This window comes from Epinephelus moara, chromosome 1 (assembly GCF_006386435.1).
Source record: "Epinephelus moara isolate mb chromosome 1, YSFRI_EMoa_1.0, whole genome shotgun sequence".
In the NCBI taxonomy this organism is placed as follows: Eukaryota; Metazoa; Chordata; class Actinopteri; order Perciformes; family Serranidae; genus Epinephelus; species Epinephelus moara.
In genome coordinates this window covers 15,014,737-15,041,303 of record NC_065506.1, presented here as the reverse complement: position 1 = coordinate 15,041,303, position 26,567 = coordinate 15,014,737, and the positions used below count along the sequence as shown (strand labels likewise).

The window sequence follows — 26,567 nt, the reverse complement described above, 5'->3', positions numbered from 1 at the left end:
TCAGAGGAGCTTAGCTATCTTTGACTTTGTGTCACAGCGTGGAAACCACAAACGAAACAATGCCATTGTTTTACGTCACTGCTGTTTATGAAAGAAAATGAGCTCATCGAAAGTCCCCACTTTTTTATTTTTTTAATGTCTTTGTTCTCATGACTGTCAGCTACAGTATAGAGTACACCTCTTCTTTACAATGAGGGGGTGGGGAGTTTTATTGACAGCGGTTTGGATAATTTATTTTGTTTGTCTGTGAATTGTGATGTTGACAGTGTTTTTACTGTATCAGCAGGCTTTGAAGGCGGCTTGTCTCGTCTTCTTAGAAAACAAATGAGCACTTTACAGAGACTGATCTGCCTTATCCGCTTAGCAGCTTTCTCAATCCCCGCATTTATTTATTTACTCACTTATTTACTTACTTATTCATTTACTTACCTCTGTATGGATTTTGTTTGATTTCTCTCTCCCCCTCTACCCATAGCCGTCCCCCCTCCTCTTCCTCTCCCTCTCCTCATCCTTGGCCCCGATCAGCAAGATAAGCCTTCAGAGGAGGGGAGATAACATCCATTAAAGTGGTAAAGAGGAATTATGGGGCAGCCCAGATTAATCACTGCTCAGCTTAATCGCATTCAGTGCGGACGGCGGGGTAGGCTGCAGGGCCCAGCTTTTTCCTGTGTCATACCAACAGAGGGAGAGATGCAAGGGAGAAGGGTGTGTGTGTGTGTTTGTGTGTTGAAAAGTGCCTTGATGGGGGAGAAAGTATAAAAAGATGAAAGAGAGATTTCAGAGCATCTCATAGCAAAGCCCGCCCTCTTATAGCTGACTAGAGACATTACCACTAACCAGCGGTTGATATATAATTATTCCCGTACTTTGATCCAGGTGTAATTGTTTACTCTTGCAGGCAATCGTGTCAAAGTTGCGGGGTGAAAGAAATTATCACAGACACAAGAAAACACACTGATTTGTCACCAAAAGCCAAGAAAAAAATGGTTTTAGTTGAATATTAATCTCATCTCTTGAATACAGAACCAGAGCTTGTCTGTCGCTTGTTCAGTACTTCTCGTGTTCAGATATAGCAGTACACACATTGGGATGTGGTGCCGAACTCTATGAGCCAGGGGGAGCAAAAATAGATCCTTCCTGCTCTGAACTCTGTACGCACACTTTTATTAAAATTGTCAGAATCTGGATCTTCATCAGGTCCTGTGGTTAATATCCTTATTATTGTTTATCTGCATGTCAGCTCAGATTAATTTTGCGTTTATTTGTACAGCCCCTAGTCACAGTCACAGTCTCAGAGGACTTCATATCTCCCCAACATAGTGAAACAATAAATTCAAACTGATTAATGAAAATGAAAACAGCCCACCCCAACTAAAGATCTAAAGTGAGCAATGAAAAAATCCCACCCAAAAACCTAATTAGGGACAAAAAAAAGAACATACCTGTTTAAGGTTCTTTCAAAAAGAATACATGCAACCAGTTTAAAGGAGCTATATGTAAGAAATCTAAAGCAAATAGTCGTAAAAAACATCCTAATATGTCACAGAGACTAAGGAATAATGTTCATATCACATACTGATCTCACCGACAACAATAGTACAGCCAGAATATTTGCATCTAAAAAAATATTTTACGGTCCACAAATCATGTTTATGTTTTGAATTTGTGTTTTGGCCTGTTGCGCCACCCACCGCCGTCTACCAGTCACGCAGTCAGTAGAGTCTCAGCATCAGTTACAGTTACGACTGAGCTACAGCAGCACGGCAAGCAGCATTAGCAGTGTCCTGGTACATAGCATTAGCAGCCAGCTCCTCCTCAGCTGTATCCCGGCAGCAGCGTTAGCAGCAGAGAAGCCGGACTTGCTCGTACGGTCCGCTGGAAAACCGAAGATCAAGGATGCGGCGACACGGCCCTGCCACGGCAGCCGCCCGTGGGCAAACAAATCAGTCTCCAGCGTGCCACTGTCCAGCAACCTCGAATCTGTAGGGGAGGGGGGGCGGACACGACTCACAGCAGTATTTTGAATTTGAGTGCAGTAACCATTTGGGCCACATTCTTACATACAGCGCCTTTAAGTACAAAAACAAAAACATGCCGTACACACAATGAGCAAATGAAACAAACCAGCCTAAGAGGCCAAACACCTCAGAGTCAGTTATCTCACTGTAGCATGTATCATCTCTGAGAAAGCTGTCGGCATAAGGTCTCCAATTTGGTGAGAATTTGATCCTTAATAAGCTTTTTGTTGGGAGTGTTGCATCTTGCACAGCAAAAATACTAACCACTTAATACCTCAGTACGTCTCTAATTCTTCAGAGTCACTGGAGCAGCTCTCGTGTTGAGGTTTTTAAGTACATAAAGCTTCCCATGAAAACAATGAGTGCAGAGAATGGGGATGATCCTGATGGGAAGACAGTGTAAAATTGTCTGATTCGCTTGAAGAAATGCAAAGAAAAGGAAGAAATGTGGGGAAAAGATTGTTGATGATAATTGTATCATTTTTGGGGGGAGGTGGGGGGCGTGTAGGGAGGTGGAACAGAGATACAAATGAGGGGAGGAAAGGTGTGGCATTTTCACGGGTGAAGGGAAGAGTGAGATAACAGTAAAGATTTAAGTTGAAATCAGAGCGTGCGAGAGAAAGTAAACCAGAAGGAGATGAAAAGCTGATGCTGTAGACAAGAGGATGTGAGTACAGTCAGGAGGAAGTACAAGTCCTGGGAGCATTCTGGGAAGTTTCATTCCTTGTTTTTTTTTTTGTTTTGTTTGTTTGACCGTGCACCTTTCAAAACATGGCATGTACAGTATGAAGAGGATAACCCGACAGAGATCAAACCTGAGATGTGTGTTTTCTGGTAAAGCAGATTCTCTCCCATGTGAAGTTTGAAAAGAAAATCCCATCTTTTACAACATGGGGTCTGTTTTTGTAGTTTTGACCATCAATCCTATCAGTTATGTTTTCACTTCTGAGATCCCAACGCTGGTAGCTACACCTTTACAATGGAGCACCATTGGACAAGTAACATTGGTGTTCCAAGAAATCCCAAAGTATTTTACTCTGGGTGTTTAAATTACTTTTAAAACCTGAAGCGTACACACCCAAAGTGCCGTTATAATACTTTGCATTATTAAACTGTGTGCATGCACAACAGTGGTAATTATGGTAACTTGACATTGAACCAAGAAGTTGCTGTGCAAGATCCAATTGAGTTTTACTACTGACTGTTTTGGTAATTACTTTGTTTTACTGGACTTGTTTAAAACCCGTCTGATCTCTCACATACACAGCTGCCTTGTGTCCTGTATTGTAAAGCCATTCCTTCCAGTGTTACTGTATCCCCACGCCTGATCGGTAAAGTTGGTGAGCTGTGCTGCACAGGTGAACCTGAGAGTGGCCATCCTTCCAGGTAGTGAATCTCTTCCACCCTCCTATCCTTTCCCTGCAGATAGAGCGATCTGATGGGTGGTGTTAAATGGGTGAGATGTAGGACAATGTAATTAACGCTAGTCCTTTAGCGGGCCCCGCCTCGCTCCGCTGGGAGCGCCCGATATAGCGCTCATTAATTCCTATTTGTGTGTAATGAGAGGGTCATGTTGGATGTAATAAATGGCTCTTTTATTTGGGCAAGAGCTGCAGGGCGGCATCCTCTCCTGGCTAACAGTCTCATAAACACCCTTTAGCTGCTCTCATCAGCCTCCCTTGGTGGGGAGCAATCACGCATACACATACATTACACAGCAGTGGCGGACAAAGTACGTTGTGGAAATGTGTGAAAACACAGGTGTGTTTAGAAACACTTGAGTAACTCTAACATAATCATTTTTCTATTAATAATAACCAACAGAATGTATGGAAACACAGCATTACTGCTGCTTGTTTACCAGAGCATATACATGTTAGAGTCCTTAACTATATTTTCCTTTCTTCCTCACGCCTTGTGGTTTTATGTTCCTTTCACTACCATCAATTGAATTTTCTTTCAGTATGGTAATGCATTTAAAAGTACAGATTGATTGAAAAGTCCTCAGGGGCTTTGTTCAAATCCTGATCAAGAGTTTCAACACACACACTTACAGCAAGAGTTGGCTGCTGAACAGCATAACAATTAGGGTCTATTTTGTCGAAAGATTAAACCCGGAATACAAACGATAAGCAAACATAAGCGTCATGAAAATTAGTTTGAACTTGACTGCTTTTTGATGTCAAGATACAATGTAATATAGATTTTTGATTCATTGCAATAATTAGGTACATGATGTGACTCAATCCAAAGTGTACTGTATTCATCTTCGATTCCCTTTAACTAATTAGTTCAATGTACTCTAGAGTATATTTCCTAGAATTTAGGGCATAAACGGTTTGTGTTGAACAGACGTAAAAACTGTTGGAGTGTCTGTGACCTCTTTGCCAGATTGAAGTAGACAGCGTCTTAAAGAGCACTGTATTTGAGTCCATAATCAAGTTATATGTAACTGCTTCATGATGTATGCCATTGTCTGTCACTGTATAGTCATGTAGTGTGGAGAGAACAACAAAGCTGCTGGTCTGATTCACAACTGAGCAATAGGGAAGCATCAGATTAAAGGTGCAATGCGTAACGCCTGGCTCCAAACTAGATGGGGGGCAGCAGTTCACTTCCAAGCTAACTGCTAACTAACAGCAGGGCAAGAATATACAAAATTCAACCAAACTGCTGAAACTCTGAGAGACGATCAAAAACACTCTTATCTCTTCACATGTGGCAGATTTAACAAAACCAATGTAGCAAGAAAACAGCCACATCAAAAGCATATATCGACGCCATTTTAAATGCTTTTCTGCAAGTTTTTTGTTGCCATTAGTTGCATCGTCTGTGCTACATATGTCTCTCAGCTTTTCAAAAGTCTTTGCCTAAAAACAAAGGATTTGGGATTTTGGGTTACCTCAGATTATCTAGCTCTGGACGTGTTTTGGCTTGGACTAATGCCTGGATTAAGACAACAATGTAAGATCATGGACTGCTCAACCGACAAAGCTAGCTGGGCTAGCTTTGCTTGGCTGTATTTCAGCCTCAAGTGGCTGACCTAACCACACCTGTATCATGGATTTTGGACCTCGATCGTCTGTTTGCCAGTTTCGAAAAATAGGAAGTCAAGGACATAAAAAGATCTATGAACTCTATGTTGGGAGAGATCGCAGGTATCTCAAAACAGCAAAACTAAATACTGGACTTGACGTCTTTGTCCTCTCATGTTGGACTTAGGGCAGACTGGACGCTACAGTGACTCATTATGACCTCTCAAGGTACAAGTGGTATTACAGGAAAGGACAGTCTGGGGCTAGCTAGTTACTGTAGCATGCTTATTTCAGTAGATATCTCTGCAACACAAAACATACATGTCAGTACATCAAAACGGGTAACTCCTCACAGTCTGTTGATATTGTTAGGTTATTTTCTAAATTTTTTAAACTAAAATTCTAGCCATATCTTACACATTGTACCTTTAAGCACTTGATTGAAATCCCAAATAATGTCACAAAAGAACAAATTTCATTAACAATAATGGCTCATCTTAAGCGATGCAACAAGATTATCCGTAAAACCAAGGTTTGTCTATGGCTGATACTATTCTTCTACTCAGAGCTCATGGTCTGTAATAAACAGTATTCCTATGGTAGGGAACATGCAGATCCTAATCTGTTCTACTTTAGACATAGTAATTCTTTTTCACTGTACCTCTATAGGTAAATCACAATTGATGTCAGACTAGACATATAAGAGGGCCTGTTTAGTTTCGCTTCACGGTTTTCAGCCAGATGCAAAAATTGAGGAGTCACTGGGCTTCAGACTTCTTGTAGTCAATCAAAACTTTGTTAGCAGCACATTTCAGCCCCGCAGACATATTCTCCCTTTGAAAAAAAAACACAACCTGTATGTGAGCGTGTCTAGATGGATGGAAACCCTTTTTATTGGTTTAGCATTTTTGAAGACCTGAAGTATGGTGCAGTGTGTGTTACACTGTAACTCTGGGGCTTAGAAAGGCTGGCTTTGGCCCCAGTCAGCAAAAAGCTTTTTACTGGCAGGAGAGTGAGGTGCTGATCACAATCTGCTATCTAGCTAGAATCTAGACTCAGCTTTCATATAGTGAAAGAGAGTAAGAGGGTTTTAACAGAGCAGAAGGTGCTTGAGTGTCACGCTCATCGCAAACATCTCTGTCCAGCTCTGTCTTCATTGTCCTGAATTAGTCAAAGCGCCTCTCAAAGCTTTCTTGTGATGGATGGATGATGCATTCTTGCCAGACCAGCAAGGCGCTTGCACAAGTGTGTGTGTGTCCCCTGACCCAGCCTGCTGGAGAGCTCATTCAGACCAAGAACTATGTGGTTTAGCCATTAAGGCCAACTGGATCCACACTCCTTATCATGAGGCAGAGACAAAAGCCTTGCAAGAAACAGGCCGGTGAATTTTTATGCGATATTTGTGGGCCCATTGGACTACAACCCAACAACAGATTTGCCTTTTCTTCTGGCCACCAAAAGGGAGCACCACAAAAGCCTGTGAGTTCTGCTTCATTTGACCCTGTGGAAAGCATATGTCCTTCCATCCCGCTTGTATTCTGCTGGGAAGATGGAGTGCTGTTGGGGCCATAGAAAGCATCCCTGCCCACTTGAGTGTGTTACAATGCCTTCAAACAAAATCACTTGTCAGGGGTCTTCCCTTTTTGGGAGTGTCTCTACCCTCCCTACCCCAACCCATTGTCACTTCAAACATGTTACTCTGATGTTTCAGACACATTTTTCTAATGTTTTACACTCCATATAATCTGCTGTGTGTAGCGAAGCCCATTTTACTGGCTGACATAATTGATGGTGCCCGCGACCTTGCAAGGGTCAATCTGGCAGAAGGGTCTTGGTTTCTATCACCACGGAGATTGCGAGAACACGTTATTTAACATACCCGCACACACACACAAATGCATTCACAGAGTAAAATTAGGGATCCTTCTAAGGAGTTTGAAGTATTGCTTTATCATAAAAAAACACAGAGACAGGCTTTGAATGAAACTTTCTAGGGGTCTGTCCAGAAATTCTAAAATTAAAGATTTAAAAAATAAGAAAAATAAGATTTTAGGGTTGAGTTTCAGTACTCATCACTAATGGCTAAAGTACAAATGAGTTTACAAAGTGGCCACTGTATTATGGTAAGCCTGTACAATCTAATGCAATACATACAGGCACGTCTGAATACATTGTGGTCCAGTGAAACACCATCACCAACTAGGACCTCAGCTCTACAATATTCGATTTTGTTAACACCTCTTTGAGAGTGTTAACAAAAACTGAACATTTTAGGCATTTTAACGGTAGACTTTATGGCAGAGCTCTGGGATTGTGATAGGCTATACAGGTGTACCAAATTAAATGGATACTGACTGCCATTTAAAATGTCTTAAATGCTATAATGATCAATTTGGAGTAACTGGGAAGAACTGTTGCAACAAACCTTTTTGAAAGACAGTGCTCTGTAAGTTTCACTTGTAAGAACTGCTCAAAGTTGCACAGATAAATCAAAAGACACACACAAAGAAAATACTTTCTTGAATCATCTTTGAGAGAACATTTTTATAGAACTCGCTTCACTCATTTTCTTTACTGTTTCCTCTTTGATAATATCAAAGGTTGTGAATCTTCAAAGTCTGGAAGACAACCCTGACCAGCAATGTTGACACCCTTCACTTTTTTTCCTACACACACACGCACACACACACACACACACACACACACACACACACACGCACCCGCTCACACACATACACACAACTGTGTGTTTATCAACCAATCTTACGTAATGGAAACTGAACAAATTTAATTTCAGATATGCCTCAATTTTGAACCATCTGTAATCATGTGACAGCAGGCAGACGGCAGAAAAAATAACACACATACACATACACTCACACACTTTTTATGGCATCAAGTGTGATGTCACAGAAAAGTGAATGTGGTCTGGGCTTATTTCTTCCTGGGCTAATATAATTTTTCCACCGGTGGAGAGTCCCCCCCAAGAGCAAAGTAACTTAACGGTGGCATGCAGCAAATACACACAGATCCCTTGTCCAGACTGGAACTGGTCCTGGCAGGATCACAGCTCCCCAGTTGTATATATCAGTGAGCAGAAGCTATCCATTACCCCGAGCAAGGTGCCTGATGCCTTTTTCCACCAGCGGTCAAAGTGATATTGGTTTCTTGTATTAGAGGGGCGAGGGAGATGGAGTCTGCCAAACTCCCACTCCCAAGGCCTATGAAATCAGATGTCAGAGCAGCTGAGCTTAAACTGTGGCAGAAGTCAGCGGAATGTCTGAAAATTTAGAAAGAAGGGTTAAACCTTAAAGCTTGAGGTAACCTTTCTGATGTGCGGGCCATGTTGGTGAGCAGGAGTAAGTCAAGTTAGGGATGAATTAATATAAGTGGCAGAACAGGGGTGGTAGAAAAGGTATATATATCATTAATTTCACAAATGTCATGCCAATGTTATGATCTGAATATTAGATATTAGAGTTTTGTGTCATTCACCTAGCATTATCCTCAGGTAGAAATCTGTCTTTTAGCAGAGCCCCAGTGCAGAGTTTAGCCACTTTCTGGTAATCACCAGCTCATGCCTCAACTACAGAGTGACGTCCATTTAGGTATTTGGGCTCTACATACTATGCAGGTCCCCAGAATCAGACATCCAACTGGTCCATGACCAAACAGTTATTAGCCTCCTCTGCAAATGAAAGGTGGATTTTTCCCAAAACACATTTGACTCTTTGTAGAGTAAATCAGTCTTGATTAGTTTGCCATTTTAAGGGACTACTTCACCGCCCAAATGACCATTTGTATCTGAAATACTCATCCCGTGTTACACTGAATTAAACGAAGAATCCACCCCTTGAGTTCTTGAATGGAAGTCATAGGGTCTGTGTTTAATAACGGCAAAACTCGTGTAGTATAATCCAAGTCTGAGTTAACCAGCTGTATGTTCACTACTGCCCAAACAGAAGGACCTTTGCGACTAGGAACAGAACTGAAAGTGGAACTTAATCTATGCTCTCTTTAAAGCCAGACGCCAACAGGAATTTTACCTTTGTGAACATGGGAGCTGCTGTTCTACCACTGCCTCAATAAGTAGTATGTTTGTGTTATTGTGTGACTTTGCTGAAACTGAACTAACCCTTTAAAACACCAAATAGTTATAGTATCTACAATATTGTATAGTATAGTATAGTATAGTATAGAACATAGTTTTGCTGATGTTAAATGTGGACCCCAATGACATAAATTTATCAAGAATTTTCTTAGTTTTTGGATTCTTCGTTCACTGTTCAGACATGCAAGAAAAATAAAGATTTCATCTCAATTTCAGCGTACCATAGGGTAAGCATCTGATATACAAAAGGTCATTTTAGGGGTGAAGTATTCCTTTAATGCAGTAAATGTAATTTTGAACTGATTTTGAAGTGCTTGCGTGCCATCACTATGAGTTAAAGCCCCCAGTGGTGGCATAACAGCCACAAGCAGGAGGATGGATTACTAGTTAGGGCTGTCCCTGACTCCATATGGGCACACAGACATGTTGGCTCAGAGAGAGACAGGCAGAGTATACTGGCCTGTTGCTGGGCCAGTTACACATGGTAGTGGCAGGGAGGCAGGCGTGGAGGTTGCCAGTCTGACAGACAGAGGTGCACTTAGGAGGAGAAGCACCACGGTGGCTAATTAACACCAGCCAGCAGCCAAAACCTGGTGCCTGTTTGGTTTTACCGGTGATTTAGTTTACCACCTGCCTTTTTAGGTAACCACCCATCATTTGGATGGTCTATTCTGGTGTAGAAATCACGCATGTCTGTTAAAATAGTGTAAAAGGGAGGTAAATTTGGAGATCTTGAAGTGTTTGCGGCCTGCAGACATAAAAGGTTTCCTATATTAGAGAGTGCCAGTGAGCTTAAGAGTGCTCTGGGTCCCCTGAAAGTCCTGGTCTAAAGTCAGCTAAGACATTTCATGGGGTGTTAACAGTTTCTCAGACACTCTGGTGGCCAGCTAGTAGCTCTGTTTTATAGAGTGTAAACCTGTAGTTCTGCATGCATCCTTTTTTTAAACCCTCCTACCTTTGAGCTGTTATGTGACCTGTGACAGCTATTCTGTGAAGTTTTAAGGGATGTACACCATATTGCACTGTGTGCAGCAACAAACAGTCTTCCCATTCTATTATTCTGTGTAGAATGAGTGACATGTTGTTATGTGATGGAATAGACAGATGCTTGTTGGTGTTAAGATACAGTCCTGACTCGAGGTGTTAGTGAGTCGCCCCAGGCTGCCCTCCAGCCAGCGCTCGCTTGGAACGCTATCATCACTCCAGCTCTTCTCCAACCAAAATATCACCTTGGCCTGGCTGTGTGTTTGTTTACTTACTCTGCTTCTGCACAGGGCCGGAAATGTTTATGCCTATCTGAAGGAAAATAGACAAGTTTGAGTTTGGGGTCTGGGGACCAGGGATGGAGGTACCCAGGTCCTCCTTGTCCTCTTGTTCACCTCGGAATGTGGCCTGGGTCATGGGGACATCTGTGGTCAGCATCAGGCTGAGAGAGGTGAAGGCTGAGGATAGCTACTGTCATCATGAGGTAAATAGAAGGAAAGAGGAGGCTGATTAGTGCTAACACAGAGCCTGGAGATAAAGGGCTGTGGTTTCACCATGGCTGACTGAGGCCGGGCTCGACCAGTAAACAACCAACGGGGTGTCTAAATGGCCTTGGGATCAGCCTGTGGCTAAACCTGAAGGCGTCTCTCAGCACCGGGTTTTCTAAACACCCATAGGCACACACACTCTCTGGCACGCAAATACACGTGCACACATTTCATGAGTAGGAGTCTTGGTAATACACATTCGCAGTATCAGAGGCACACCTATACTCACAAAAACTAGCCAAGAACAAACATAAAAAGAGGCTTTCGCATTCACACCCACAAATGTACACACACTCTCCCAAAGCAGGAGTTGTCACCAGCATGTTTAACGTGTTTAATGGAAGAGGTAAGCAGACGTCAATGTGCTGGCAGGCTTTGGCTATTTTGGTGACTTCTGTCATCATCATTGAATTGGGACAAGAAACTTTTGGCTGTCAGCTTATAGGCTGTTGAACAGTTTGTGAATTATGTGGCTTTTTTTGGCTGTATTGTCATTTTGTTCTGGCGCAGTTAGAATAAGCTCATTGGACTGTGCTGTCTTTCCTTTCTTGGTACTCATTCTGTTCCCAGAACAGCTTTTGGAAGAGCTGAAGTGAGCTCAGACGCACATCAGAGCACGTTTCAGATCAACTACATATCACTTGCTCATCAGTGCTGTGCCTGAGACACTGAAACTGTGCTACACGGCCAGCATGGCAATGTGATGTCTACTAGCTGAGATGGTGATACAGTCTGAATGCACTTTCTGGCACTTTCTTAGCCTGACACTCATCCCAGGAGGACAAGGTTTGATCCAAACCGAAAGGTACAGTTTCCATAGGGAGTACAGCCGGCCCCGCTTCCTCCTGGTCACCGTAATCTTTGGTGTCTCCTCCGAGTCAGGTGTAATCAGTCACACACCGCCACATGTTTTGACACCTGTCCTGTGTGGTGTGGAGGAAGTAAGCATATTACTCCGCTGCAAATCACACCGCTTTCCTTTGGAAATACGCACACAGACAATCAAACCTATCTTCACATGAATTAAGACAGACAGGTGGATTGTCAGAAAGGGATTAAAAAAAGAGGGAGAGGAGAAGAAATGAAGGTTCCCTTACATTGTGGGGTTTTTTGAAAAGAGGGTTAGATGACTGGGGAGGCGAGTGACTGTTAATGGGAAGAAATGAACGTGCTTTACTGGTGGATGTGACAGGAAGAGACTGTTCTTAACAAGGCGTCAGAGTCAGTCAGAGTTACAGATCCATCACTTCTCAGAGGCTGGGAGAAAGAAGGAAGGGGGGGGGGGCATTTAAGGATATTCAGAGAGGGAGAGAGTCTGTGAAGGGTAGAGAAGAAGAGGGAGAAAGAGGGATTTGAGTGTGGCTGACAGCGCTGCATTTAATTTGGGCTGCCAGATCCTTTTTCATTTGACTCCCTCTCAACCAGCTTAGAGGCTGCGGAGGACTTGGAGGCGAAGGTTTGCCAGGATGTCTCAGATTAGTACTGATGTGCCACGTCACACTTTAAGCCGGCCTGTAATTCATGTTCAACAGGGGGATACTCACACATTACACTGTGCTGTGCAGGACGTGATTAATTGACTCACACTCTAATATTGGGTGTAATTTGCCCATCCTCTGATGTGAAACTGACTTTATACTAGACTTACTGTATGTCGCCGTCCCAGGGATGTTATAATGGAGTCTTGGCTCAGAGCTGTGTAATTTCTAAACTGAAGAGGGAAGCTAAAGGATGGAGGGAATTGCTTCAGGTAGTCTTTCCACTTGGTTCCATGCAGTTTAATATTCAGGGGATAGGGCCAAACAGTTTCAATATGTCTTACTCGAGGATGTAGTGGGTGGTGAACCAACCAATACTATAGCCTGTTTACAATTTTATTTTTATTGTTACAGTAATTAAAGATAGGGTTGAGCTTTTTTAAATGCCATATTTTTCCAGTGGTCCAGGTCATACTGTCATCCCAACATCTTTTCATTTCTTTCTACTTGATGCAGCTATTTTCTACTTGTGCTTATCTTTCTCCAGACAATGCTCTTCCTGGATACAGTGGAGAAGGAAGAGGAGGGCCAGGCAGGAGAGGGGAGGAGGGAGATGGCAGAAACCCTGCTGTCTGCCTTGACAGACAGACACCAGCAAAGACAGACATGGAGAGACAGGTAACACAATGTACCACCAACTTTGTTCTTTCCATCGGTCCTCGAAAAATACATGTCTGACAGATGTGTGAGACTGGTAAAGTAGGACGCTCTGTGAAGCACGAGCACTGGCACTGTCTCATATTCAAAATGGGAACACCATCACACACAAACAAGAAAAATAACTCCAAACTCATTCTGGAAATAAGATATTCTGGTTAATATTTAAGGTCATAGAATATATGTTTTGGGCAACCTGTTGACAATTAGATTTGCCAAAACTGCAACGTACATGTTGTTCGTGAAACCATTAAAGCTCATGGTGATTATTAACCCTCTCAGTTAATGAAACTAACTGAAACTATGGGCTTACAACAGGTTCACAACCAAAAAATAACACACCCAAAACACTGGGGTCAAGGGTCAACACCCAGGATGTGAATAGTTTACATGTGCATCATAACCAATGAGCAACAGAGGCAAACATATAGTAAAGCCCCATTAAGGAAGTATTTCACTGCTGGATTGTCTTTTCATAAAACTGGGCTGTCTCTGCAGTAAAGAGATCAAATTGGTGCTACGTGATCAGAGAAAACAGAGAAAAAGGCATTTGCTTTTGCTTAAGAGAATCTACAACTGCAAGAATGCACTGCGCTGCACTGGATCAATAAATGCTGCCACTGGGTGACATAATGCGAGTGGCACGTCTGATAAACAATATGGCAGGGGGCTGGTAACAAACGATCTTGTATTACAGTTAAGCTGTAAGCTAAAATATATTTCTGAAAACTTCGTAGGAGAGAAGTAGGTAACACAGTAGCAGAATCTTGGATCATATCTTATCAGCCCTGATTAGTTTTATCATTTGATCTCAGTTTTTTCAGCCTCTGTTTTTCGCAATACAGGAAACTGTATGGCGCCTACTTCCTGCTCACAAACTCTCGAATTACAGCCAAACAGTGCACTGAAATGTGTTCTGAAGACATTTTAGGCAAAAAATAAACAAGACAGTAACAACATTTTGGTTTATATTTGATCAGCACTGCCTAGTTTTTAGGTTTGATCAGAGTTTGAGCAAGAGAGGGAGAGGTCCACTTCTGTACTCAGTGTTGGTGGTGGCGGGAGGCATACAAAAATGAGGAATTACAATCTATAGGTCAAACAACAGCCCAAGAGCCAGTGAAAATCTGCTGGATGATGTGAAACGCATCATCTGTTGAATTTTCGCAGACAAACTAGCAGGGAGATCTGAATGTTGGCAAAATGGAGGGAAGTCTAACATAGTTCATTTATAGCTGCTAACCACACTGTTATGAGACAAAGCTGGTTGAAAATCACAAAAAAAGTTAAAAGCGACACGCACAAAACTTTGATGCATACATGTTCTGTGGATCGCCATAACAACACACAAGGAGAGGTTACAACAACATTAAAGGATTATTTTGCTCGGATGGACCAGAGCTAGTGATATGTTGAATGGTAGCAGGTCTCACCTATTGGTTTATTTGCAAGCCTCGCTCAAATAGTGGGGGGCAAAATAATCATAAATCATCACGTTAGTCCTGCTTTGATTCAGTGTGGATTGAAAAGTGATTCCCTCTGAAGAGCTGATGTGAATTCCACAGATATGCAGTGGTGTAGTTGGTGTTTGTCTGTGGTCCTTGGGCCTGGCAGCTATCACAGCTATCACAACGACACGTGTGTCTTGGATAAGCCCAGTCACTTCCTTCCTTCCAGATAAAGGCTCAGAGCGCACAGATTAGAGCACTGGCCATTCATTCAGATAAATAAAGGCCTCACACACACACACACACACACACACACACACACACACACACACACACACACACACACACAACACAGTGTTGTTTTAGCTGTTCATCCTCTCAGCCACTATTCCCCTCAGCAAGGACACACACAAACATTGGCATGCATGTATACACTAGATCTGCATTCACATATGCTTCACTGCTTATTGTCTCTATCAACAGGTTTGACCTCAGTGTCACACAAAAACACACACACATGTTGGACCAGACGTAATCCAGAGCCTAGAGGAAGCAAAAGTGCCAGGGGCAGAATCTGCAGACTAGAAATTCTCCAAAGCAACATCTTTTCTTTTGAAAGATATATGTCGACTCTATGCAGTGTTGCTGCCCTCATCTTTCCATGGCGCCCCTCTGTTTTGAGTTGCCCCCCCCCAAGTTGACCCTTAGCTATGCCCCAAACAGATGAGCCTTGTAAACAGGCTGTTTCCACACACCTTGCTTTGCTGTGTCGACGCCCACCGCCTCACAACTCTGATGTAGGGCCTGCTCTGATAGTGCATTCCAGCTGCAGGTGCTGAAAGCTACAAACCATCTTGCTGCCCCCAACCAACATCCGCGCACCCCCACCACTTTGGTTCCCCCACCTCCCACAATGCAATGTTAGCACCTTTTAACCATGTCTATCCCCTAGACTCAGCTCACCTTAAGATCCTGACAAGTAGTATCACAGGCCAGGACAGGAAATGCTCGGTCTGTGTCGGCGGGCCAGACAGACGTTTACTCTATCAGCAGTGAAAGACTGATTAGATTAGTTTTGGACGAAGGCAAGCGTCCCACACAATATGTTTGAACTCCAGCTGCTCCTGATGCCACCTCTCACCTCTACACACATTAAACGTCTATCCCTAACCCCCATACCCCCCACTTACAAAAAAGCCAGGGGTCATCCTGTCAAGTGGTTGTCAACAGATCTCATTTACACAAAACACAACACACGGCTATGTGCAATGTTAAGTGGGACGTACTGGTACTGATCAGAGATTTGCAGCTGACGAGGGTTAAGAATTGCCTCCACAAAGAAAAAGTTTGTAATTTTTTGTGCATACTATTAACAGACAAAGTCATTATTTTTAATTAAAGATATAGTATTACAGAATCAGACACACAGAGAGGGAATTTAGTTCACTTCAGTCAGATGTATTTAAACCTTCATTTATTTTCATAAAAGCACTCACCAGAATAGGACTTTTGAAATTAATTTGCTGATTCTTTTCGCTGCTTTTTTTTTTTTTTTTTTATAACGGGCGTCCTAATTAGGTTTCCACACAATATGCAACAGGCAGGTTTTTATCATAATACTGCCTTTTGTTTCCATGGTTTCCATTCAGCGCATAATGCTTGCAAAAGGATGAAAAAAGAAAAAAGAAAAGAAAAAGCATGATTGATGACTCTTGCTAGAGGCACATAAACATAAACAACCAGCTCTGATTGATTAAGTTTCTCGCTGACTTTTGTTTCTTAAACACCAGTTAAAGCAGCACTGTGCGCAGGAACGTGGGCCCGCTTGCTGCCATTTTCTGCCTCCGGGGCATTTTTAGCACTACCAAGAAGCAAAGAAAGAGAAATTGGACCTGGTGACCAGTGGTTCTTCACGAGTGACTTATAGGCACTCAGAGTGAGTGATGCCTCGGCTCGCCCTGCTCGCGGAAGCAGTCCATTCATTCACTCTGAGCCAACGAAGTTATGAGAGCTTTTTTATTCTTATGAGCTTTTCTGGTAACTGGGTTTTCCCGATGCACATGGTGAATTCTTTGATAGATGCTGCCCTCCGTGTCCCTTTGGTAAATGCCCCGTGAGTGCCCTGGAAATAGATGGATTATTATGTGGGTGGGTGACTGTACTGTAGGAGAGCAGTTGAGTATGCCACACATGAAGTGCAGATTGAAGAGCAAGGAACCACCTCAAGGGAACAGGCCTATTAGGAGAGGAAATGGCACACCTCAGTGGCACCACAACTGAAGAGATTCAAAACACTTGGCACTGGAATTATTGGGTTTCAAAAATGCATAGATGTTGTCTCACATCCACGCAAATATGGGTGATGAAGGATTCATTGTATGACAAACACTTGAAGTATGTACCCACAAAATCCAACACTTTTCCATAGTTTTGTTTTCAAAAGTGCTGTGTTTGAACTTGCCTACAGTAGATACTCAGTGTGATGCTATCTTGAATCTGTATGGTTACAGTATGGCTACCATTGAACCTCCTGGATGAGCTGAACTCATGCCGACCTTCCAGAGCCTAGAGGTCACTGCTCTGACCAACAGAAAAACCAAAAAAAAAAGAGCTTTGTCACAGCCGGCGAGCAAACACTGAAGAGAACAGCTGTGAGTTTTGTACTGACCATGCAAACTGCTGTAGGCTTTGTAAGGTCATTATATGATAATGAAAATCATTACAGAATTACATGGGGGTTTAGGACATGAGAGCAGCGGGGAGGGGAGGGGAGGGCCACATTGGGTTTGATAAATGGACTGTGAAGGTGCCCATCTGGCCCTCTCTATGGCTTTTTCTTCCTGCTCTTTTATCCACTCTCGTCCTTTACTACCCCTCTTTCATTCCCCTCCTCTGTTCTCCAGTGGGCCAGTGTAAAAGCAAGCGGGCCTGTAGTGAAAGATTAACAGAGTGCAAACCCAACTCACCTCTGTGGAGGAGAAAAGAAAAAGGGGAGACAGGCGGAGGTGTTTATGACCCAAAGCAGGGTTTGTGCATGACTTGGCAAACCCCGTCCTCCCATCTCTCAGTGTGGGCCAGGAGGAGAGTAGGCAGCCATTGACCTTTGGCATCGGAAACAGTTGGACAGCTCAGGATGTGTGAATCGCTGTAGTTTGGCACTTAGGTCTTCATTGCTTGATAGGCTGGGGTGGTAATACGTAACAAGGTTTAGAATAGTCTTTTTCATTTGTTCACAGACCTGCTCCCACTCAGATTAGCAAGCACAAACAAGTTTGTAAGTGAAAAGTTAAATTGCTGTAATTTTGCAGCATTTTGGGTTTATACCAAATGACGAGAGAGAGAGATGGTAAATTCTGCAGAAGTGGCAGCCAGGGATGGAAATACTGAAATTAATCTGAAGCCCATTAAGACATTGTACGTGATATTGGTTTGTACAAATAATTTTATGCAAGGGTTTTTTTCTCTCTTTTTGCAATGATGGCAATTTGTGAAGCATTGCATACTTTAAGATTTTTTCAAAGTTATGTATCCATGAGACAGCATCTAGTTCCTGTTATTTCTGTGTAGTTTTAATATTTGTTTTTATTCTGGGTCTTTTTAAGAACTGAATTTTTTAGTTGAAAATGTCAACAATTGACTTTTTTAATCACAGGCAAAGGTCCTTTTATTATCTAGACCCATTTCAGCTGCCCTTTGATAAGACAGGGAGCTGACCCACTCTGTACAGGTTGGGGTGTCACTATAATAGCTGTGCACTCAGAATCTGTGGCGTAGTACATCTGTCGCCTGTGTGTATTACTTTTCTCCAACTTGTTGAGAGTTAGTGAGGTCTTTATCCTAAGACAAAGGCAACATCAGCTGACATGGCAAGCAGAGCCAAAGGACAGAGAAGGAGGTCCACGTGTCCACAGCTGCACTCATCACTCAGCTGTCCAGCTTGACCCATGACCTGTAGGGCTGTCTCTCAGCCTCCATCGGCTTTATGTTTCCTGCCATTGTCACCCTCTCTTGTCCTCACCTGGACAGGGCGCTTCTACACAAAAAGCCCAGTCTGTCATCAAAAGCAAGGGTCACCGGGGGCCAGCGGGGGCCAGCGGGGGCCAGAGAGGGCCAGAGAGGGCCAGAGAGGCAAGGTTGAAGCTGTGCCCAGCCGGGGATGACCCCGCCGGTGATGTCAGCTACCAGTTGCACCCCTGTGAAGACGCATAGAGACAGAAAAAAAGGAAGAGAGAGACCTTCGTTGGCTGGCACTTTCCATTCCGGGAGTGGTGACATTTCTTTTGTGTTGTTGCCTGACAGACCCCGCCCTAATTCCTGCACTGGGGTGGGACAGGGAGTTAGGAGACAATGGAGGTCCCCTGTCCCAGATGGGAGTTGGAAAGATTGTCCGTGTCGTATCCACAATAAAGATGGACAGACCACAGCCTTTTCTAATGTGGCCGATGACCTCCTTAAAGCCTTAGAAATGGAGACGCTGTACTGCAGGGATTACTCTCACGCCATATACAACTCACTGTCTTTATACTTAAAAGAGTTTGCTGGGCATTAGCGACAACCACCAGGGCTAAAGAATGAAGCCAACATGGAAGTGCCAAAATGCAGTTCCTCAAAAGGCCACTTGAGGCTGGCTCCAGAAGCAAGTCAACCCTATAGATGCCCGTAAGAGAACCTATCAGCAGAAACAAATACATTTACAGCCTGGTACAGCTCCACTGTTTCTTTCAAATATGGTCACGTGTGGCTCCTAAAAACCAAAGTGCCGAACGGGAGACTTCAAAACAGGAGTCTACAAACCAATGGTTGATGTTATGATAGCTATGTCCATTATTTTATACAGCCCATGGCGAGGCAGAACTTCCCATAGACCTCTAGCAAAGTTGTCATCTGCTCAGCTGTCCTTGTAAAAGTGATTGGGTGGGGTTTTTGAAATTTTAGAATGTAGGTAACATGTCCCTCCATGACTTTCTTTCAGTGTAAGGAATCTGACTTGCTATCATGTGGATGTGTTTTGGAAACAGGCTTTGTGTGGTACAGTTCAGAGAAGATGGCATCAAGCTGTCAGTAAGTAGGTTTAATCAGCGAGGGTGGTGGTGTTTAGGCTGGCATCTCAAACCAAAGTTCTGGTTGGCGGCAGGTCGGTCCGGGCACGTTGTCAACCAGGCCTGTGTGATGTAAGTTGCAACCCAAGGTGACAGGTTAATCAGATCTCCCAGGCAGCAGCTACATCACCCCCACAACAGCGGCCCTGTTTTGCAAGCAGAAGAGACAGGGCTAACTCAGTCTGTTTTCCTTGGCATGAGATGCCAGCCAAAAGGTTTGCTGGCTGCGCCATTGTTTCTCTTTAGCTCAGGGGTTTGCTTGCTGAAATAGTGGGCAAACACCTGTGTGTGGTGGGTGGAACTGTCATCCCACAACCATGTTCTCCATCTGCGTGTTTTTCTTTGTACCACCTACTTTTGCCGTCATCGGCATCGCTGTGTTTACTCGGTTCGGGGCACTGGAGGAGAAAACAAATAAGTACATGTCATCTGTCTCTTTCATCGCCGGCCAGCCTGTAATTAGTGCAAGCGCAGTGGTTAGCCTAAGACGCTGTCGTCTAATTTGTCTGTCTTTATCTAAAACATGTCTGTGTGGTCCCTTAGACCGGTTACATGCGTGCCGCGAGATCGCTTGTGGCCTGTGTGTTTGTGAGGTGTGTGTATGTGTGTGCTTGATTGTAAATTATGAATTCTTCTCTCATGCACCCACCCCTGTTTAGCAATCAGTCAGTTATGCATGACATGTCCTGACCTCAGCAGAACCTCACAGCTGCTGTTGCCGTAGCACTTGTACTCCGATCCTAGTCAGCTCCCAGGCTGTAAAGTACTTCAGAGTATGTCTTACTCTTGCAGGAATGTACTTTGAATAAGACGACTGGTGATGCTATTTCTTTTCCTTCTACTTACTGTACAAACAAGTTCTCCCCGTGTAAATATGCACTTACTTCTATCTTGCCTTGTTCTCAAACAAGTCAGTAATTGGCCGTTGAGGTACATGCTTTCTCTCGTTCTGTGGTTAAGTGTGGGAATGGAAGGCTTGCAACTGGCAAGGATCAGTATCACGTTCTCTCTTTGTTAATTTTCTCCGTTTATCCTTCGCTGAGTCACAACTGCATTAAATTGCTCACAGGTTTTAATGGGAACAGCCATTTCATAATTATGCATTTCACAGTAAGAGCTTGGCAATGCTATGTGGCAGAGAAAGGCAGAAAGAGATAGTTAAAAATGCCATTAAAAGTCCCACAGATGTTTAAACACACTTGTTGCAGAGACAGTCGCTCATTAAATGCTGCCTTTTTTAATATGGAAACGAGATTTGTGTTTGGGAAAGACAATGTGGTGAGGAGAGAGAGGGGGAGGGTATGGGTTTGGGCCTGTTTTACTGGTAGTCACGAAAACCAGGACATTCTTTCTGGTCAAACCAAACATCCCAGAGAGCTGATAGGGCATGATTGGGTGAGGATGTGTGGCAGGCTTGTGAAGCAAATGCCGAGAACATAGCATTATGGGTCGGTGGAGGGTGTGCTCACCAAAAACACTGTCATTACAGTTTATCTCATCTAAGTGCTGTTTGTTCTTGGTTGGATAGCAGCTGTCTTTAAAACATTAAGTTGAAAGTGGACCAACTTAAGATTTCTGTGCTAAAATGTGCATGTGAAAAAGTGACTAGTAAGTAAGCTAATTAAAGCAGAACCATGGCAGAGAATTCTGTAAATAGTTATGTGTAGGCCTCAGTAAACATACAAGTATACACACAACAATCTGCATATGGGATGCTTGAAGTTTTACATTGTGTTTCTTGTGTATGATTTGCTACAGCCACTCAGAGGTTAAACATATCTGTGCTGGCTTTGAGTCGTTAATGTCTATATGACAGAATTAACTGAAGGAATGTATGTCATGTTTTAACATACACATGCACATTATACATGCATGCACACCCCATGCTCCATTCTTTCTCCACTTCATCTACCACAACCCCCACATCCACACACACACACACCTCCACCCCCTCCACTCCCTATACACACATCTTTCTCCCCTCCTCTGTTAATTATAACCTACACCGCTGGAACACTTCATTTCATATCAAGCATATTGTCTCTTCAAGGCTGGCAGGCAGGTCATAAATTATCCTGAAGGTGAGGATGGAAGTTGGAGGAGATAGTTATGAAAATTTCATCTGTCTGCCGTAGCGGCCGCAGCTGCTCCTGTCACCAGCCGTGTGCTGGAGGAATTACACCGGGTCAGCGTTTGTGTGTATGTGTGCGGGTGTGTTCTTCAGTTTGTGCATATGCGTAGGTACGTGAACACATGTGAACAGTTACAGTGTGCACGTATACACGACACTCACACGTGCAAGTCTTTGTGTATCTCCGCATTTGTCCCCTGTGTGCATGTGCGTGTTCCTGTGTGTGTCTCTGGGCCGGTGTGTACAGAGGGCTGGCCAGGTAAGACCTGCCTGTCAGTGTGTGGAACATCTCTGGCGTCCCTGTCACCCCAGGGCCCCCAGCTCTGCCCCGAAGCAGAGAGACAGGGAGGGGGGACAAGCTCGCAGGGCGGTCCCCAAGCTGTCTCTGTTCATTACCGCTACAGAGACGGGACGTGGCCGGCAGGTGGCCAGACCTTTAGTCCTTACCTACTGTGATCATCTGCTGCTCCGCTCTGTGTATGTGTGTCTGTGTGGGTGGGTGGGTGAGCAAGTGTGTTTGAGAATGAATAGGAGTCAAGAGGAAACCCATAACTTATGTATTCGAGCAGGGAAGTGCATATTTTATGTTTGACCTATGAATGTGCGTTTGTGTCTTTGACAGATTATTGCATGGAAGCAATGTGCCTGTGCAGGCACATCTCCTAATGGCTATGCTTACATATTTACAAATGTACAGAAATTCTGCATTTGGAGAAACTGGAATGCTGCCGTGGCACTTTCTTGACAGAGCGTAGAGCGGCTCTTCTCGACAGACAGCCACTCCAAGTGGCAATTAGTAAGAAAAGAAAACACAGTAAAACTCCCCCCTTGTCTCCTCCTACGTCAATCTGCAGTTTCCTGCAAAAATTCTATTAGGGCCAAAGTCCATAGCTGTTAATTACAATTCTAACTAGCTTGCCTCCTGACGAATGGATGGCTTCAGCAGCGATGTAGGATAAAAGGGATATCAGCGATTTCACTTCCCTGTACAAAGGCTGCCTCTGAAATGGGTCATCAATCCCATAGTGATAAATGTCTGGTGGAGTAATGACTCTCTTATCGGCGCCGGATTACTGCAGATATTTGTAATTAGTGTAGCCACACAAGTCCCCGACAGATGTTTTTGAGGCGGCACAATATTGAAGCCTTGTTTTAGTGCTAAATGGGAACTTTCTGCAAAGAATAGGGATAGTTAGAGCTATTGTATTGCAGCAGACATAGGTGAATCTGGAGAACTGAGCCGCTCTTTTTTTTTTTTTTTTGTCAGTGGGAACATGAATGTGTTCTGCTGCACACACAGTTACAGTACACACAAATGTATGGAGCCACATACACACACACACACACACACACACACATTTGAGCTCATGACCTGATAGCTAAATACACAGCCCGAGGTCCATCCTTCAGCTATTGAGCTCAGTTGTCACATGACTGTGAGAGCCAGGGGGCTCCTCTTCTCCTCCTGTTCTTCCTCCTCCTCCTCCTCCTCCACCTATCCCAGCCCCAGAGGTAGCCACTGCTACGCCAGGGGGAGTGAACGATTCACTTTTAACTTCCATTTCTCATGTTTTGGGTCGAGATTCACTAGCCGCCCTGAAGTTTTTTTCTTCTTCTTCCTCCTCTTCCAGCTCTCATGAAATCACAATGTGATGTATTCAGCCTGAGGTGTAGCTCTATTCACAATGCAGTTTGACACTACGAAGCCCTGCTCCCCTTTGCTTTCACAATGCATCTGTACAGATGGACTGCTGACAAGTCTGTACCTCTAATACAATTGTCCTGGCTGTAGTCGACAGCTTCTTTGACTAAAGATGTATAATACATTGTTTGATTTATTTCAGTCTCTCCCCATGAATATGTGTGTATAAATATTATGTAGAGAACCGGTGCCAATGAGCCCTTTATGTCTAGATTTCACATTGGTTGATGACTGTTGCCAAATTATACACTCACCACCCTACTGTCCCACACACCCACAAACCTATACACACATGCACAGCCTGCCCGGCACTGACAGACGTGTAAGCAGATGCAGCCAGAACTGGTAATGGCAGGTGATTATAAGTGGCACACGTGCCAAACTAATTAAACCCCTGGGTTGACAGCAGCATTTGGTAGCACTGGCATTCTGGCATGCTGGCATTAGAATAATTGTAGCAGCAGCACATTTCACCTGCGAGACTGCAGCTAACAACGTCATTTATTTTACAGCAGGCTGCACCGGATGTTGCTACAGAGGCCCGAGTTAGCTTGCTTTAGCTTTGACATGTATGGCAACCTCTGGCACAGATGGGACAGCTTCTCTCTGTCTGTTTGAGCCGCACTCAGTTGGACAAGGTTTTGCTTGGGGGTATGTTGTTTCTATATTTTACGCAGTTGTGCAGTACAAGAATGGTTCATCAAATGAGGGCTGGGCAATATGGAGGAAATGAAATGTCACAATATTCCTGACCAAATACCTCGATATTGATTTTAAGACAGTACTGACTATTGGTGCTTTCACAAAATATTTACACAAGGAGATTTTTGCTAAATAAACATCCGTAATATGGATATAATGATTAAGTGGGTACAGCCAGAACAGTCTGGTAAGTTAAAAAAATGGCATCACTTTACTTAAATGCTCATCCATAATTCAAGAGGATAACTAGTCTCATATTGTGATATCAACATAATATTGGTATGTTACCCGGCCCTGCATAAAGATATCAATTTTGTTTAACTTTAATTCAAAATGTAATTTTAAAGTCTTTTTCTAAATATGAACTGAAGCAGAAAAATAAGTAGTTAAGCCATTCAGCTGTTTTTCAGTCATGTCATGTTTTCAGATCATGTTCTTTGCACAATTTTCCAGTATATACACACATACACCCCTTTAGGAATAACATTATATTTACTCAAGGACATACTTTATATACATATATTTTGTATATCATGGATTACAAAGATGTTGGTAGATGATAGACGATGAAAAGCTTTATAAAACTCCAGCTAAGTAATGAAGTCTGCAGTCTTAAGATGTGATTCAAAGGAGGACACAGAGTCATCCAGCTTGATATCTTCAGGCAGGCTGACCCACCTCTGCATGTCCCACAGTCAGGACACACTGCAGAAGGCAGGCAGGAAAGAGACAAGGACAGGAGGACGAGTCTCTCAGTTCATTCAGTTCTCAGGTCATCACTTCTCCAGCTGGAGGGCTGGAGCTGCGAGCCCACCTCAGAGAGGTCAGAGCTGTGCCAGGAGGCCAAAACTGTACCGGGAGGCCCACCTGCACACATTCTCTGCATCTCGACACGTACACACCTCCTCTCTCTGTCTCTCTGTCACACACACACCTGGATGGTTGAGTAAGAATTCTGACATACCTTCAGTTCTGTGGAAACTAGTCTGGCTGTAACCGACTCGACTGATTCATGTGATTGCCTTGTGCTGTGCAGCAGGTGTGGCTAGGCCAGGTGCGCTGCATCACAAGGTGTGTGCACTGAGGGCGAGAGGTAAAGCTCATACTGTATCTTGTTAGTGTAGAAGTGAGTCAGGTTATGCAGGGTATGCACGGTCAATGCATGTCAGATTTATGGGCTGTGGCGTAGTTCATCATACGCTTTCATGTGATCTCCAGCCGAGACCTCAGACAGTCATTCTCTAGTATTTCCACACTGTAAATCACAGTGGTGACAAATAGAATGTATTTCCCCATAGGCTGCACTGTCTTGTCCACTTGCACATAATTGCTTTCTTGCTTTACTGCATATATATCACTTGCTGAAACATCACTTACACTTTTCAGGTTTTATTGCACATGCACAGGCTGTGTTCGCTCTCGATAGCTACTGTGTTAAGCCGGTTGTAGAAGAAGTGAAAAATCAGCTCTTTGAAGGCACAAGTAAGTGGCCGATGGCAGCTGATAGCTGGGGCTTAGTGGATCCTCATTATGTGCTGTAGCAAGCTGATTAAAACATTTGATTTGTTCCCAGTGTGTGTGTGAGCGTACAGTCGAGTGCCTGTGTGTGTCCTGTGCATGTGCAGGCGTACACGTGCACACGCGTGTATGTGAAAGAGTAGGCCTTCGGGCTGCTGCGGTGTGTTATCTGTTTTTTCAACCTTGTCATACTAATTACAGTCCATATTTACTTACATTCTCTTTTTGTTTTCTGCCCTCGATAGGCATCTGTGAGCGCCTCTGCCTAGGCTGTTCTCATTAACAAACTGATGATGTGTGATAGGTCTATCTAGTGATGATACAGGGAGCTTTTCCAAAAAAAGAGGTCATGATACAAATGTTGTCAGCTTTTTGCAACCACAAAGAATTATGCTCTTGTTATCAGTGACGCTGTGATTGTAATTTTGCCAGTGAGTGTTGGTGGGGAAATACTCCATGTTCGAATCAAAGTTGAATGAAAGAAGTCATTAACATGAACTTGTATCAGAACATTATTAAAGGCAAACAAATTCAAACTTCGCCCCGCCTTCCTGACTCAAGCCACCAGAGGCTCATGCACTCTGCAAGCTACTATTGCATAGGCTGACCAAACGTCCTCTTTTGCCCGGACATGTCCACTTTTCGCGTCCTGTCCGGGGCGCCCGGGGGGTGTTTATAAATAATGTCCAGTTTTCCGTGTGTGTGTGTGTGTGTGTGTGTGTGTTAGAGTGCGGCACGGGCCGCATATTTCTGTCCGAACCCGACAGTCATTCTGTTTTGTTATGTCCGAAACCGAACCGAGCCGGACATTATTTAATGACTAAAGCACTGAGTTTGTGTCACACAGTTGTTATGGTTACAAGCTATTTAACAGGCCGGGCGTGCGCCGTGGGAGCTCCGCGGAGAGAGAGACCTCCGTGTTTGAGACAGGAGCGGGCGGTGGGAGGTCCGAGGCTTCCAGCGAGGGGAGAGGGAGAAATATAACAAAATAAGATAAAATAGGAAAACTAGTCTCCCTCTTTTATTTTATTTTCAGCGTTTAATCAAGGCGGAGGCGGGCGGCGGAAGGTCCGAGG

The 26,567-nt window shown here is 43.7% G+C and overlaps 1 protein-coding gene across 1 annotated transcript in view; it reads left to right on the top strand.

Annotated features, from left to right (window-relative positions):
• fto (FTO alpha-ketoglutarate dependent dioxygenase) overlaps window positions 1-26,567 on the top strand; it is an 84,638-nt gene that overhangs the window by 49,537 nt on the left and 8,534 nt on the right. Inside the window, exon 8 of the mRNA XM_050044266.1 lies at window positions 12,722-12,852. Coding sequence (XP_049900223.1) covers window positions 12,722-12,852 — 131 coding nt within the window. The remainder of the gene's footprint in view (window positions 1-12,721; window positions 12,853-26,567) is intronic.